The 17,245-nt window shown below is 43.0% G+C and overlaps 1 protein-coding gene across 2 annotated transcripts in view; it reads right to left on the bottom strand.

Annotated features, from left to right (window-relative positions):
- Positions 1–17,245, bottom strand: part of LOC125401005 (lysosomal Pro-X carboxypeptidase-like) — a 59,061-nt gene that overhangs the window by 25,912 nt on the left and 15,904 nt on the right. For both annotated transcript variants that reach the window (XM_048435218.3, XM_048435217.3), the window contains exons 2-3: positions 10,355–10,495; positions 5,868–5,969 (exon numbers count right to left, since the gene is read on the bottom strand). In XM_048435218.3, the coding sequence (XP_048291175.1) occupies positions 5,868–5,969; positions 10,355–10,495 (243 nt within the window). The remainder of the gene's footprint in view (positions 1–5,867; positions 5,970–10,354; positions 10,496–17,245) is intronic.

Below are 17,245 nucleotides of genomic sequence, written 5' to 3'. Positions count from 1 at the left end.
TTCAATGCAGAATTCTACCAGAACTTCCAGGAAGAGCTAATACCTATACTCCTTAATGTATTTCACAATATAGAAACAGAAGAATCATTGCCAAACTCTTTTTATGAAGCTACGGTTACTCTGATACCAAAACCACACAAAGACACAACCAAGAAAGAGAATTACAGACCAATCTCACTCATGAACATTGACGCAAAAATACTCAATAAAATACTGGCAAACCGAATCCAAGAACACATTAGAAAAATCATCCATTGTGATCAAGTGGGCTTCATCCCAGAGATGCAGGGTTGGTTCAACATACGCAAATCTATCAATGTAATCCATCATATAAATAAACTGAAAGAAAAAAACCATGTGATCATTTCATTAGATGCTGAAAAAGTATTTGACAAAATTCAACACCCCTTTATGATAAGGGTGTTGGAGAGATTGGGTTTACGAGGATCATACCTGAATATAATAAAAGCAATATATAGCAAGCCGACAGCTAACATCAAATTGAACGGAGAGAAACTCAAAGCCTTTCCACTAAAATCAGGAACACGACAAGGCTGTCCACTCTCTCCATACCTCTTCAATATAGTGCTTGAAGTTCTAGCAATAGCAATAAGACAACATAAGGGGATCAAGGGGATTCGAATTGGAAAGGATGAAGTTAAACTTTCGTTATTTGCAGACGATATGATAGTGTACATAAGCGACTCCAAAAACTCTACCAAAGAACTCCTACAATTGATAAACACCTTTAGTAATGTGGCAAGATACAAGATAAACTCAAAATAATCGATTGCCCTCCTATACACAAAGGTTAAAGAAGCAGAGAGGGAAATCAGAGAAACATCACCTTTCATGATAGCCACAAATAGCATAAAATATCTTGGGGTAACTCTAACCAAGGAATTGAAAGACCTATTTGACAAGAACTTTAAGTCCTTGAAGAAAGAAATTGAGGAGGATACCAGAAAATGGAAAGACCTCCCCTGCTCTTGGATTGGGAGAATCAACATAGTAAAAATGGCAATTCTACCAAAAGCAATCTATAGATTCAATGCAATTCCCATCAAACTTCTTCACAGATCTTGAGAGAACAATAATCAAGTTTATATGGCAAAACAAAAAACCCAGGATAGCCAAAACAATCTTATACAATAAAGGAATTTCTGGAGGCATTACCATCCCTGACTTCAAACTCTATTACAGAGCAACAGTGTTGAAAACAGCTTGGTATTGGCATAACAACAGAGAAGTCGACTTATGGAATCGAATAGAAGACCCGGGTATTAACCCACAAACTTATGAACACCTGATTTTTGACAAGGGAGCTAAAGGTATACAATGGAAAAAGGATAGCATCTTTAACAAATGGTGCTGGCATAACTGGATGTCAACCTGTAGAAAAATGAAAATAGATCCATATCTATCACCATGCACAAAACTCAGGTCCAAATGGAATAAAGACATCAACATTAATCTGACCACTTTGAACCTGATAGAAGAGAAAGTGGGAAGTAGTCTACAAGATATAGGCACAGGAGACCACTTCCTAAGCAGAACCCCAGGAGTGCAGACAATAAGAGAAACAATGAATTAATGGGACCTACTGAAACTGAGAAGCTTCTGTAAAGCAAAGGACACTGTCAGTAAGACAAAAAGGCTACCTTCCGACTGGGAGAAGATCTTCACAAACCCCTCATCAGACAAAGGTCTGATCTCCAAAATATACAAAGAACTCAAGAAACTAGACACTAAAACCCTAATTAACCCAATTAAAAAATGGGGTACTGATCTGAACAGAGAATTCACAACAGATGAACTTCGAATGGCCAAAAGGCACTTAAGGTCATGCTCAACCTCCTTAGTGATCAGGGAAATGCAAATCAAAACAACTTTGAGATATCATCTTACACCTGTCAGAATAGCCAAACTCAAAAACACCAATGATAGCCTATGCTGGAGAGGATGTGGAATGAGGGGAACACTCATCCATTGTTGGTGGGAATGCAAACTTGTGCAGCCACTGTGGAAATCAGTGTGACGGTTTCTCAGGAAACTGGGAGTCAACCTCCCTCAGGACCCAGCAATTCCACTCTTGGGAATATACCCTAGAGATTCCCTAACATATTACAAAAGCATTTGTTCAACTATGTTCATAGCAGCACTATTTGTAATAGCCAGAACCTGGAGGCAGCCTAGGTGCCCCTCAATAGAAGAATGGTTAAAAAAGGTGTGGAACATATACACATTAGAGTTTTACTCAGCGGTAAAAAACAATGACATCTTCAATTTTGCATGCAAATGGATGGAAATAGAAAACGCTTTACTGAGTGAGGTAAGCCAGACCCAAAAAGAGGAACACAGTATGTATTCACTCATAAGTGGATTCTAACCATAATTAAAGGTCTTTCAGCCTATTATTCGTGATCCTAGAGAAGCTAAATAAGAAGATGAACCTGATGAAGATTATTTAGCTATCCACCAGGAGGTAGGAAATAGACAAGAGTCCCAGGTAACCTCGGGTGCATGGGGGGGGGGGGGGTGGGTTGTTGGAAGGGGAGACGGTTAGAGAGAAGGGAGTAGGGGAGGAATGGGGAAAGCTCGGTGAACCGGGATGGGGGGGGAAAGGATGAATAGGGGATCAGGGAAGAATATATTTCAACTAAGGGATTCATTTTAGGGTTTACAGGAGACTTGATTATATATGGGATCCCAGGTCCAAGGAGAGATCCCCAGATTGTTCTCTGGACAGAGGAGAGGGTGCCTGAACCGGCCTTGGCCCATAACCATACTGATGAATATTTTGCTTATCACCATAGATCCTTCATCTGGCGATGGATGGCGATACAGACGGAGACCCACATTGGAGCACCGGACTGAGCCCCCCAAGGTCCAAATGAGGAGCAGAAGGACAAAGAAAATGAAAAAGGAAATAAGGACTGCAAAGGATGCTATCACCCACTGATACAAGGGGACGGATCTAATGAGAGCTTACCAAGGCCAGTTGGACTGGGACTGAACGAGGACGTGAATCAACCAGATTCTCTGAATGTGGCCGGATTCTCTGAATGTGACTGGCCCAGAGTCTTTCTGAAAAGCCATTGACAATGACACTGGGACTTGTTTCCTCTGCATATACTGGATTTTGGGGATCCAGTCTGTTTGGATACTCACCTTCCTGGACCTGGAGGGAGGGGGGGAGGAACTTGAACTTCCCACAGGGCAGGAAACCCTGACTGCCCTTAGGGACGAAGAGGGAGAAGGAGAGGGAGTGGGGGGAGTGGGAGGGTGTTGGGAGGAGGGGCGGAAATGGAAACTTTTATAATTTAGTAAAATTACTTTCTAAAAAAAAAGAAGAATTGAAACAATCGCCAAACCCAAAGATCTGTCAGAAGCCAGGGAGGATGGAGAAAGTGTCCTGAAAGGACTTCAGAGCTCCAGTCTAACTGTCAGACACAGGGGCAGAGAGGAGGTGTGAGCCAGCAGCATAACTGAGGAAAGCCTGGGCCCCAGTTTCAAGCTCCTCTGCGTGGAAGTAACAACAGCCATCCAGACAGTGAAGAATACTCGGGGCACTGACAGACTTGTGTCCTCCCCTTCTCCAGCCTCTCAACCCAGTTTCACCTCAGAGAGCCCTATAGCTCCTCAGCAGGACCGCTGGCCATGGGGGAAGTGAACCCACCTATGTGATTCTTGAAGGAGCTTAAATGCTACCTTGCCACCTCCTTGGCAAGGCAGCCCTGGCTTGGCCCTACCCTGCAAACATCACCATTTCAAACATCACAGCACAACTTGCCAGCTTGTTCTTCCAAGGGGACAACAGTGTTCTCTGCCCAAGTCTGTCACATGTCCTGTCTGTGTTCTCCTTTCCAAACGTCATTTGCACGAGATGCTATTTGTTCAAGGCTTCGTTGAGGTTGTAGAAGTGATAGAAAACATTTAGCAATAAATGTCATGGAATATGAAACTAAGCTTAAAATGCAGCTGTTATAATTTTATTTCAAGTCTATATATTTAAACTATTTAAGATACATTCCAATACAAACTAAATCCTGCGGACAACTGAGAAGAGGATCCTGAGTCAAAATAAACTCTCTCTTCTTTACCAGAAAGGCGATGTATTTACTACAGCACCCGTGGGAACTAGCTCAGCTGCCAATCACAAACAGCTATAAAGCTGAGAGGGAAACAAAGTGTCTTGGAAGACAATGATCCCTGAGTAAAGGAAGCCCACTCCGCCAGTTCCATGATGGTTTGGCTCTCTGTGTGGGTCCATTTCCCTCTGCAATGTGAAGTAGCACTGAACTCAGAAACTAAGAGGGATTTTTTTAAAGTCTGCAAATTTGTTCACATTCCTTCCTTTCAAAGTTACAGCCTAATTTCACCTTTTGATACTTGTACTAGACCTAGTGACTTGGTTCTAGTCGATACAATGTGGAAGGCGTGATGCTGTGTGACTCCCTAAGTCAGGGCACCAGACCTGACCAGGGCACAGCGGCCTTGAGAGAAGCCAGCGGCTGCCCAAGCAGACACTTTGTGCCAGGCAGGAGGAGTCATAAACTGCCGTAGATGCCTGGTGAGAGGCTGGTGAGTAGAGTCCCAAGAGTGGCCAGTGTGAGAAGAAAAGCAAAACTAGACCAGGACAGAGCATGGAAAACTGATGAAAGGTTATTTGATGACAGTCCAGAGAAGAGACCCTGAAGGTCTGGGTCACCAGAAGCATTCCAGACAATTTTCAAGTCTCCCAAGCCAAGGGCCTTAAGCCCTAGGATAAGAGCTGTCTTACCAACTGCTGCCGAAAACCAAGGGTTCCAGTACCCAAGCTCTGCATGGGGTCTTTAACCCGTGGGATTAGGGGTCCCCAAACCCAAAGCTGGCCCGGGACTGTCACATTAGAAGGTTCTATCTGCTACTGCTTCCGTCTGGCTGCTACCATAACTAGTAGCTCTTGGACATTGAAGGAAAATTAAAAAAAAAAATCTGCCAGAAACCAGCATTCTTTCCCATGCACAATTACTATCCAGGTGAGCAAAAGAACCTTCCGTGACCGGCGACAGCACACACACCTGTAGTACCAGTGCTTGGAAGGCTGACAAAGAAGAATCATGAGTTCAAGGCTAACATGAGCTGGTAGTGCCACCCTGTCTCCAGAACAGTAAAGGGGAGGAGAAAGAAAAATATGAAAAACATGAATAGTGCTGGGGATGTAGTTGTGTTGGGAAGATGGCTACCTGTCTAGCATGAAGCCCTAGGTTCAATCCCAGAAGGTAGCATGAATTCTAATTGGTCTTAATAATAAAAACTCGGAGTCAGCTATCAGAGGGCAAAAGCTGAAGGATCAGAGAAGCAGAGTGGCCAGTCACTAAAGAGCTCTTACTTCTACCAAGGGCTGATCCTGTCCTCAGACTGACTGCTCCCCAGACTGACTGAGCTCATGTCTCCACTCAGCCATATCACTCCTGTCGCCACCTCCCTAGTGCTGGGATTAAAGGCCTGTGTTCTCAAGTGCTAGGATCGCCTTTGCCTGAGCTCTCTTCTCTTTTTGGATCAATTTCGTGTAGCCCAGGGTGTGGACTAACAGAGATCCATCTGTCCCCTGAGTCCTGGGATTAAGGATGTGTCCCATCACCGCCAAGCCTCTAGTGACTTAACTCTGCACTTGGGTCTTCAGGAAAGCTTTATTCGTTAAAACACAAACAGAAGACCACTACACAGAACCACATACAACCACTACAACCACATACAACACTGTCCGTTGCATACCTGTAATCTTAACACGTGAAATGTGAAGGTAAGACATACTTGGATATATGAGACCCTGCCCTATCCACCCCCCAAAAAGGACAACCTTAAAAACAGTGTGTACGTACCCTGAATGAGTCCTCACCAAAGGGCAGGGACTCCCCATAGTATCGATGTTCAGCAAACACCAGCAAAGCTTTTAGCTTCTCAGCCACATCCCACATGAAACCCTGGGAAGAGATCACAAATTCAGGAGTAAAATTGAGGTGTAAAAAATATCACATTGAACTTTTGCAGACCATACAAAATAGATATTAAAGCACACCAGAAAGAGTTTTCTGGAAAAAAAAAATTGTGCAATTTATGTTGTGTTCCACATACACGTGATCCTTGTTGCGTGTTTGAACATCACACCACACTATCTTAGAGTGAAATGAAAATGGGTTCTGCAGCCAAGTGTGGCAGCGCCAGCAGTAGAGAGACAGACAGAGGGTCCCCCAGCGTTAGCACGAAGCCAACCTATATAATATAGTAACTTCCAGATCAGCCTGAGCTGGCAATGATAAACCTATCTCAAACGAAGAAACAAACAAAAAACAAAAACTAGGTTGTAGTTGTCTTTGCACTACAAATGTCACCTCCTCTTCTGATACCCACACCAAACTCCCTGGGGATTTTGATCTTAAATGTTAGGAAACTAGCTAACATCAGCTGTTAATAACTCCCACTTCCAAGGTTTCCGACATTGTTCTAACCACTACATGTAATAATTCACCTAATTAGCGCAATAAACAGGGATCAGACACTGTGGTTTTACAGACACGGACACTGAGACCCAAGGCTCAGTGTTCACATAGGTGACGGAACCAAGACTGAAATGCAGGCTGCCATGCAGAGCAGTCACCTGGGGCCACCGGAATTGCTTACTCTCCCACACTGATCTTCTCTAATCCTTTGCTGCCTCTTTCCCTTTGACTGGGTGGTGCCTTCTAGACCCTTCCTAAGAAGCATCCCAGGCAGACAGCATCAACTGATTAGATGTGGATTAAAGCCACGTCATTCCTGCTGCTGCTGCTGGAGTTGAATAAGTTACTACTCCCTAACAAGGTATAGGAATCTCAAAATGGCTTTGGTTGTTTTGAGCAGTCTCTAAGGAACTAGAAGAGCTGTCTGTGATGATGGACATGTTGGCCTGATACCTGTGGTTTTCAAGACCCCGCTTCTCTTCTGCAGAGCTGCTCACTCCTGCCACATAGCCGAGGTCCAGCCACAACCAGCTCAGGTACACCCTCCTCTGCACACCAGCTCAGGTACACCCTCCTCTGCACACCCAGCTCAGGCACACACTCCCCTGCACACCCAGCTCAGGTACACTCTCCTCTGCACACCCAGCTCAGGCACACCCTTCCCTGCACACCCAGCTCAGGCACACCCTCCCCTGCACACCCAGCTCAGGCACACCCTTCCCTGCACACCCAGCTCAGGCACACCCTCCCCTGCACGCCCAGCTCAGACACACCCAGCTCAGGCACACCCTCCTCTGCACACCCTCCCCTGCACACAAGCTCAGCCACACCCTCCCCTGCACACCCAGCTCAGCCACACCCTCCCCTGCATGCCCCAGCCCAGCAGAACTGTCCATCTCCCCTCCACACAGAGTGCTGCAAGAACCCCTCTACCTGCCGCAACAGGAACTCACAAGTCCGTCTTACATCACCAGGCTGCGAGTGTCTAAGAGTGGAAATGGACCTCTGTGGAGCTGACCTCAGGCTTTGGCAGGAAGCAGCTTAGCTGAACCGATGCCTGGTGCAATCAGTGATTATTTGCTTTTTCAAAGGCATTTTTAATTTTCAAAAGAGGGCTAAATAACGTGTTACATGTATTAACACTGCAGACAGACTGTCTTTTCTGCTGCCAGCCCAAATAACACTGATATTTCTCTTTTTTTAACTTTAAAAAAATACCAATCCAAATTTCCACTCCCTCCCCTCCTCCCACTCCCTCCACATGCCCTCCCAACCCACCCCCCTCCAGTACTAAAAGAGGACAAGGCACCCTGCCCTGTGGAAAGTCCAAGACCCACCCCCTACTACATCCAGGTTGAGCAAGGTATACATCCAAAGAAAATAGGATCCCAAAAAGCCAGTACGTGCAGTAGAGACAAATCCCAGTGCCACTGTCAGTGGCCCCTCAGTCTGCCCCAACTGTCAACCACATTCAGAGGGACTAGTTTGATCCCATGCTTGTTCATTCCCTGTCCAGTTGGAGTTGGTGAGCTCCCATTAGCTCAGGCACACTGTCTCTGTAGATGAACCTCTCATGGTCTTGACCTCCTTGCTCATACTCATGGAGACTTCTTATTAATTGTGAAAGCTTATGAATCTGGTTTTATTAATCTACGTTTCGCCATGTGGCTTTCATTTTGTAGGCCTGACTCCCTCCATGGCTTATTGGCATTTCATCTGTTCCTCAATAATCTCCTCCTACCTCCTCTGTCAGACTAGAAGCCCCTCCTATATCTCCTGCCTAATTAAACCAACCACAGTAATACTTCTTCACACAGTATACAAATACCCTACAACATCACACTGTATTTCTACAGGTTCTTTAATTTTATTTAGTCTTCAAAACAATACTAGGAAAGAGATATTTTATTATACCCATTTAACAGATGGGAAGACTGAACTGTAGAGTTAAAAGCTTACCCAAATTCAAACAACCAAGTTACAAAGCAAGAACTGAAACTTCTGCAAATCTGGCTAACATCGTCTCTACTATGTAATCTCTCAGGAACTCTACACAGAGAGGTGAACACGCAATCGTGAGGTTTTAGTCTGCAAAGGAAGCTCTATTGAACTCGGGAGGGTGAGGATCTGCCCTTTCAGGATCTCTTTCTGGTCGACTGTCTGGACCTGCTCCTACCCCGAGTGTCTTTTCATTCTTCCCCTTCTAATGGCAGAGATGCCCTGTGAGCCTTAACTCCCACTGCGGAGCCTGTACAGCAGTGGGGTCCGCTGGAGGCAGAACCAGCTCTCCGCCTAAACTAAAGAGTGGGCCCTAGACAGGAGACCTTGCCCTGTGGCTCTGGCACAAAAGGGAAGTCACATCTAAAGAAGAGAAAAGAGAGGAGGCAGTTCTGATTTCGCAAGGAGTAACAGCAGGAGTCTGCCGGGAAGTGAGTCTCAATCCTGCTTGCCCTTGACCCATGTCTCGGATCTCTTTTCTCCTGCTTTCTAGATATTTAGATTCCTAACAGTTCTATGGGGATGGGATCACAAATGAAGAACTCAGAAGCTGTAAGAGAATTCACATCTTTATTTCACCTGACTGAGCAAGTATTTTCCGTGGCTTCCCGAAAGCCCAGCGCCGTGGCAGATACTCCCATTCTGGAAAATACGATATTCTCTATCATAATTCAGCCTGCATTTTTGCGGAAAATTGACATTTTCTGCTCGCAGTCCTGATGTGCCAAGAAGGGGGACGTCATGTCTTCACGTGCTCTAATTTAGGTTTTACTAACAGATTTAAGCCTAGTGAAAGGTAACGAGAAACACAGGTACGGAAGCAAGCTAAGGATCTTACTGTGTGAATGCGTATGAATATCAGAGAACAGAGAGAACAGGAAGAAGACTAAGATACACTGGCAATTTTACCTCTGCCCCTCCCCACCTGGTGGTGAAACTCGCATCTTCTGACACTTGTTCACACTTTGCTTCCGTTTTGTTCGTCTCTTTAACAAGCATTTATTGGACACCGACTCCATGCTTAATATAACACCGTCCTCCAAACGCACAAGGCTGAACAAATGTATGAAAAATCCCACTCTTCTATTGACCTAGCAGAGGCCATAATCAAAACACACGATATATGCTGAGCACAGTGGCGCACACCTTTAATCCCAGCACTCAGGAGACAGAGGCAGGTGGATCTCCATGAGTTCTAAGCCAGCCTAGTCTAAATCATTTCTAGAACAGTCAGGACCATGTAGAAAGACCTTGTCTTAAATCCCTGCACCAAAATAAAATAAATAAATAAATAAAAATAAAACACCAAAAACCCCCAAAAACTTCTATATGCAATAAATCAAGATTTTTAACTTAAAAAACTCAGTTTTCTGAAAATAGAGTTCTGTTGTTCTCACTCACAATTAAGTGGAACATGGAGTCCTCTTGACTATCTTTATTTATTCTTTGTAGACTTGTTTATTTATGCAAATTTGCTATTTTTCGAATTATTGGTGAGTTTCTCTTTTTAATAGCTTCATAAGTAAGAACAATAATAATAACCGAGACCTGGTAGTACAGGCCTGTAATCCCAGCTACTTATGGGGCTGAGGTAAAAGAATTTCAAATTTACGTACTGCCTGGATTCCAGGGAGTTCAAAGTCAATCTGGGGGTGTTTGTCAGACCATACCTCAAAATTAAAAATGAAAACAGGCCTGGGGCCACAGCTCAGTGGTCAGACCCTTACTCTGAATGTGCAAGGTCCTGGGTTCAAGTCCCAATGCCACAAAGAGAAAAATAAATCTCGTGATCAATCTCAGAAAACATCTCCAGTTCATCACAGTAAAGGCGAATTGTTCAAGTGACCTCATGATGTCTACATGCCACATACCGTGTGATTTGCGAACCAGGTAATGTCCCCTTCGTTGCCAGTGTAGAAAAGGATTACGCCATCGTACGTCTTCCAGTACTTGTCGGCGATCAGGTACCGCTGCTTGAAAGATTTTGTGTTGTAAAACCCAAAATGATCAACCTACATTGGAAACAAGACAGACAAGACACATGTCAAAGAAAGTCATCAGGCTAGCATAAAAAGGAATTGACGGAAATCAACCTGGATCATTAAATAATCAAAAAAAAAACTTGAAGCTTAATTTGGTTTTATCAGTAGTAACTATTATGGTAATTATTTTTGCAGTAATATAGTGTGCAACATCTTTTGAAATGTGTGTACATTGTGGCTTGGCAAATTGAACTAATTACATAAGCATTGCTTTACATACTTACTACATCTTCTAGGGAGAGCACTTAGGATCTATTCTCTTAGCAGTTTTGAGTAAATCACAATATTTTTCAAAATGGAGATGATGTAGGAGGTCCTTCTTTTTATGTGTTGCTTGTATACGTTAATGAATAAAGAAATTGCCTTGGCCTAATAGGCTAGAACTTAGGTAGGCGGAGAAGACAGAACTGAATTCTGCGAGGAAGAAAGCAGAATCAAGGAACACCATGGATCCACCACAAACAGACATGCTGAATTTCCCAGTAAGCCACTGCCACGTGGCGATACAAAGATTAATAGAAATGGGTTAAATCAAGTTGTGAGAGTTAGCCAATAAGAAGCTAGAACTAATGGACCAAGCAGTGACTTAATCAGTACAATTTCTGTGTGGTTGTTTTGGGACTAAGCTAGCTGCGCAGCTGAGATGAACAAGCGTGTCCTCCCCCTGCAACATGAAGATAGCCCATACTATCTGAATTTTCATTACCTAAGCTTTCAGGGTCAAAATCCAGAACTAGTGAACCACTGAACAGGTGTATAAACATTGACACTGTCCCACCAATAGACATTCTAAGTGGCAAGATTCATGCCCAGTACTATCTATCCCCCACCAAAACAAGACCCAACAAAAGAAACAAAACTTCTTAATGAGGTGAGTGATTGACATTTGGGACCAGAAAATTACAAGACTGGCCAACAAAAAAGGAAATCCTACTCAAAAATTAGTAAAGCTACATTAACGGATACAGAAGTAAATTACAAGAAATTATCATTGGTTCACATCTTAATACAATGGACACAAAACCAATAAGATAGAAAGGAAATATATGCTATAGTCGATTTAAATATTAAATTCATGAAAATCCATGAATGTGTAAGAACATTTTTAAAGAGCTACCTGTTTAAGATGCACATTAAATTAATGGCTTACTTAGAAGTTGGAAATTAACAGTAAAGAATCCAATATTTAACCTGTCTTTGCTAAGAGACTTTTCACAACATGAATTTCTGGCGTCTTCCTGGCTCCCTCCCTCCATCAGGAACATCAGCCCAGCTATGAGGCTGCTTCCAGTACCCAGTGGTCACAGGCACACGGGACAGCGCGCCCTCTGCCGTCCAGACTGAGACCCACAGGTCCCTTTCCAAGGCCTGCAGTGGGGACTGGAGAAATCACAGCATGAAAGGACTGCAGAAGCCATGGCACCTGCCCTGCTCTAAGCAAGCTGAGCTCAAGGAGCTCAAATGCTGTGCCAGGGGTCAACAGAGATGGAACTTCGAAGCCCTTCCACAACTTGCCTTAGTGACGTAACAAAAGTAGGTCGTATGCCGTGAAAGGCTCACAGGCATGACCTGGAAAAAAAAGCACATTTCTGGTCACACACGGCAGCTCTTCCTAAAACACAGTAAAAAAGAATTCAAGAGATGCTTCCTGCCTCACCGTGTGGAAATGTGGAAAGGATCTGAGTGCAGGAAGGGCAGGAAGGAATGAGGACTTCCTCTAAGTAAAATCTATGTGGCAAAGATTCGTTTGCATTTTTAACTGCTCAAGAATCAAGTATACATCCAGAAATAATACTAAATTTATTAAACACCGTTGGGTGACAATTTGAGGCAGAAAGGATAAGACAGAGCACTGAGCTCCAGCCTCGCCTGGCCACCTCCGGTCAGAGCCGGCGCTTGGTGTCCCAGATGCGAGAACAGGATCCCTGAGCAATACCACATGACTTATTTATTTCCACTCTTAAGCCTTTTAAGAACTTGTCTCAATGCTTTACCGTTGTTCTCCTGGTCAAAATGGATGTGGGAGCTTTAGGGATCAAAAATTTACAGAGAAAACGGTACCCCAGATGATCATGTGGGGGTCACCTGGGAAATGACAAGACTGTCCGAGAGGAACACGACTCCAAGGAGCAGAAACTGTCCTTCCCTTCTCTTCCCCAGAGACTCCAGAGGTCTAATACTCTCTGCTTGCTTTTGTGGCTCTGTTTGAGTTCTGAGGACTGGAGCCCGGGCCTTGTGCATGGTAAACATAAGCTCTCCAGTAAGCTGCAGTACCCTCCACTTTGAAAAAAAAGGGGGGGGAGCAAGGGGGGGAGCATTTCTGTTACCCTCCCACTGAGATCATCTGTCTGTGCAGGGTACCTTATTTTTCACGTCCTTTTGCCCTGACTAATCGGGATACAGAAAAGCACTCTCTTCCTCAATCCTAATCTTGAGGAGGCTCACAGAAATGCTGGTTGAAAGAGAAACTGACAAAATGCAGAAGGAAGAATATAAATTTTGTAGAGGAGTCCATCACTGAAAAAAAAGTGGCAATCCCTCCTTCTGTGTATTGAATAGATAGCTTGAAAAGCAAGATTGAAAGGAGCTACCGTGGTGACCATAAAAGACAGATATTGTATTAAGAAACTTGGATAGAGTTCAAAATGACTGGCTCCTCCGTTCTAAGGATGTGATCCTTGTTGCTATTAAATTTCTCATATGTTCATAAAGATGCTGTAACGTTAGCAATTGAACTAATGCTAGCAATTGAGAAAATAGGAGATGTGACTGAGAATTCAGTAGCAGCACATTTGAGAAAACACTGTCTGCTGGGTAGGAAAACGAATTTGAACACTCTCCAATAATTCAAGCTATTGAAGTGCACACAGCTTCCTTATGGCAGAAGACTGGGGCCCTGAAGAAGAGCTGACAAAATTCCCTGAAAGCAAATTGTTCTCTTCTTTGCTAACTAAACAGAGTTGCCTACCCTCGGGGCACCCAAAACACTGAGGCAGCCAAAATTAGTGCGCTTGTAACACTTAACAGTGTCATCAGAAAAAGACTCTGGCGTCTCAGTTTGCTAAATAACTCGGACTATCAATGAATTTCCATGACTTCAAGAAGCTTTGAACCACTGAAACTCCCTAGTGAAGTAAGTAAGCAATGAGAGAATACATAAAAGGGCAGCAACTTTTGTACCACCAGAGGGCACTGTTGCATAAACTGTAAAGTGCGAAAGACAAATTTGATTTGCTGTAATTTTGTGAATAATTTTTCCAGAATATTTTATTAAGTTTTTATTAGCATACATATATTGTACAAAGGGATGATATCCTGGTTACTAGCATACATACAGTATATAAAAATGATGGTATCCTAGAGAGAGAAGGAGAGAGAGAGGAGGGAAGAGAGAGAAAACACAACCTGGAAAGGGAAAATCCATCACTAATCGAGAAAATGCCCAACAGATTTGCCTAAAGTCAATCTGATGGAGCATCTTCTCGATTGACGACTGATGTAGGAGAACCCAGTACACTCTGGGCAAAATCATCCCTCATCAGTTGGCGCTGGGTGGTATAAGAAAACAGGCCGAGCAAGTCAGTATGCATCATCCAAGGCTTCTGCTTCAGCTCCTGCCTCCAGATTGCTGCCTTGGTTCTCTTAATGGACGAGTAAGCCTGGAAGAGTAAACCATCTCAAGTTTCCTTTGGTCGTGATCTTGATCACAGCGATGAAACTAAACCAAGACAGGTGGATTTCATGCAACATTTTGACTATATTCACACCTCCTGCTACTCCTGTTCCTCTGCCTAAATAAATAATCCCACTCTCCTTGTATGGGGTATCTATATCTAGATGCCACATATGGGGGGAAATAAGTCATTTTTGTCTTCCTCAGTTTGGCTTGTTTCACTTAACACGGCAATTTCCAGTTTCATCCACTTTCAGCAAATGACGTAATTTTGTACTTTTTGTGTACAGGAAATAAATATACACTTCCTTGGAGTTTTATGAAACAGAAACTCCATTCTGGATAGATAGCAATTTTCTTCATCATTTGTCTGTTGGTAGTCAAGTAGGCTGGTTGCATATCTTGGCCGTTCTGAACCCTGTTGCAATGAACAGGATGTATAGGAATCTCTGTATTATGATAGTATATATTTTGGGGGACTGTGTTTGCAGAAATAGTATGGCTAGAGCCTACAGTACCTTCTTATTTAGTTGTTTTAGGGGCTTCTATATATTTTCCCTAGTAACTATTAATTCACAACCCTCCCAGCATTGTGTAGCGCCACCCTAATCCTTGTGGAGAGTTGCTATGTCTGTTTCCCTGATGGCAGCATCCCTTTGGGGATGAGATGGACTCTTAATGCAGCTTTGATTCCTGTTTCCCTGGTAACTAAGATACTTGGTTGCTTGTTTCTTTATTGCTATATGAATGTAGTATTTTCTTATGTTTGACCTGGTCTAATGGTGAAGCATTCCGTTGTGGTTCCTATTTCTTTTGCTTTTTTTTTTTTCTTTAAACATAGATTTTAATGGAAAAAAAATACATCTCAATAAAATTTTAACACAGTCCTTAGAAAACATGGAAACAATATTAAATCTTTTAAAGAGATTATAATACTATAATTACTAAAAAAAGAATTTAGTAATTCAAAATCAGTATTTTCTTCCCTGAAACTGACTGCATTTTCTAGCAAGTAGACATGGAAAAGCAACATTCAGTCTCAAGTAACCAATATCCCAGTTCTCACTAACAAAATTTTTCTGGAGCAATGCTGTATTTTAGTCCAACTATAAAATCTAAGGGGAAACAAAATAAGCAAACAAACAAAACACAAAGAACCAAATCTCAGAGAAGACTCACTCATTATTTGAAAATTCCTGGATTCATTTTTAAAACTTAAAAAGGTATTGCATCATTTGTCAGTTAACTTCTTAACTCAATATTGCGTATTTTAATCAAAAATTTTTACTTTATACAAAATGCCAGTTTCCAGACGCATTACTACTGAGTGTATTGTTGCTATCACCCCCATCCCTGATTGCCTATCCTCTTTTCAAGAAAGCATTTTATTTTAATCTTTAAAACCATCCACTTGAGACATTAATTTGTGACAGGCCACCCTCTAAACCACCGCTGCCAATGTGTCTGATAGGGACTGAAACCCACCCAGTCTTCTCCCTCAATGATGTAGCCTCCAGGTTCTGCTTCTGCCTTTAAGAATGAGTTCGAGGCCAGCCCCGTCTACAGAGCGAGTTCCAGGAAAAAGAAAAAGACAAAAAGAACCACAAGAGGAAAAAGGCTGGCACACAAGTTCAACAGCTTTTAACGGTGCCTGATAGGGCTCCCTTAAGTTATTTAAGCCTCATCTGTTCCACCCAGAGCCCTGAGGGGCAGCAGTCTGGTCCTGGTGTTACAGTGATGCCTACACTGCCTCAGACCTGGCACTGTCTTGTTCGGAACATTGCCTCGCCCATCTGTTTTCCTCTCCGAATGAACATACAACGCTCTACTTTTCCTCGGTGTTTTACAAATTGGTGACTTTTATCTTTTTGGTTTTTTAAGAGAATAAAATTTAATATATGATTATCAAAAAACCCTTTAAACTGGTTGATAGTGCGACACTCCTGTAATTCCATCACCTGGGAGGTAGAGGCAGGAGTTAAAGATCAGTCTCTGCTACATAGTGAGTCTGAGGCCAGTTTAGGTGACTTGAGTTCATGTTACAAAAAACAAAATGAAACAAAATAAAGCAAAATCAAAACCTGATCAACCAAACAGAATACTTCTACTCGTTAAAAGACAAAATTTAAATAGTGGGAACAAGCTATGGAGGTGCAATCATAATACTCATAACCAAGGATTATAATCCCCAGTATATGAGGCATTCCTGTAAATTAATATGAAAAAGCCAAAACAATGGGCAAAGGTTATTACTAGGAAATTCATATCTGACAAACCTTAGATCAGTAAATATGGAAAACCTCATGCCGCTTGCTAGTTCAACTGTCAGAATCTGCCCTGGGACTTCACCTCATCATGACTTCAACCCGCTCTCTTGCAGGCTCCTGCTAGTGCAAAGGCTGCAGAGCAGCTGCACCTGCGGCCTGGGGGCTGCGTGACATGGGCCCAGGGACTGCACCTGCAAAGAGGTTGCCAACCAGTGCAGCTGCTCTGCACAGTGCAGGATAGCCTCATGGCTGAGTGTAAACGCGCAATGTCTACAAATGTGGATTTTGCTTTTTCACCCTGATCCATTCTCAACACCTCTTTTCCGATTGTAACCTATAACTTGTTGATTTTTAAAAAAGAAAAAAAGAAACAACCTTCAGCCTTGCTACACAAATCACTGTGAGTGACCGTTTCACGTGTGTCAGGGTTTGTATAATCTGCAGATGGTAAAAGTAGGCAAAAACACGGAGCGGCAGATCCCTTATGTTCTTGTATAATTAACTCTATAGTTACTTTGCAGAGCACCCTGGTATTGGCTACTGAACTACACATTATTGTCAATATTGTCTAATAATTTTCCATAGAGTGTATAGGGAGACAAGCTTTAGAAGGTCACTACAGCATTCTTTACTTCTTTATTGTGGTGCTGGGAATTCTATCAAGGATGTAGTTTTGAACTGTGCCTTCTTCTCCCTGCAGTGCCCCCATGTACAGGCTGGGAGTGACACCTGTCACATATCATGGCACTTATATACCTGCCCTTGGGAAACTTCACCTTC

The sequence above is a fragment of the Myodes glareolus genome, chromosome 24 (genome assembly GCF_982192425.1).
Source record: "Myodes glareolus chromosome 24, mMyoGla1.1, whole genome shotgun sequence".
NCBI lineage: Eukaryota > Metazoa > Chordata > Mammalia > Rodentia > Cricetidae > Myodes > Myodes glareolus.
Note: the sequence above shows the minus strand (reverse complement) of the source record. Positions and strands in the feature narration are given on the sequence as shown.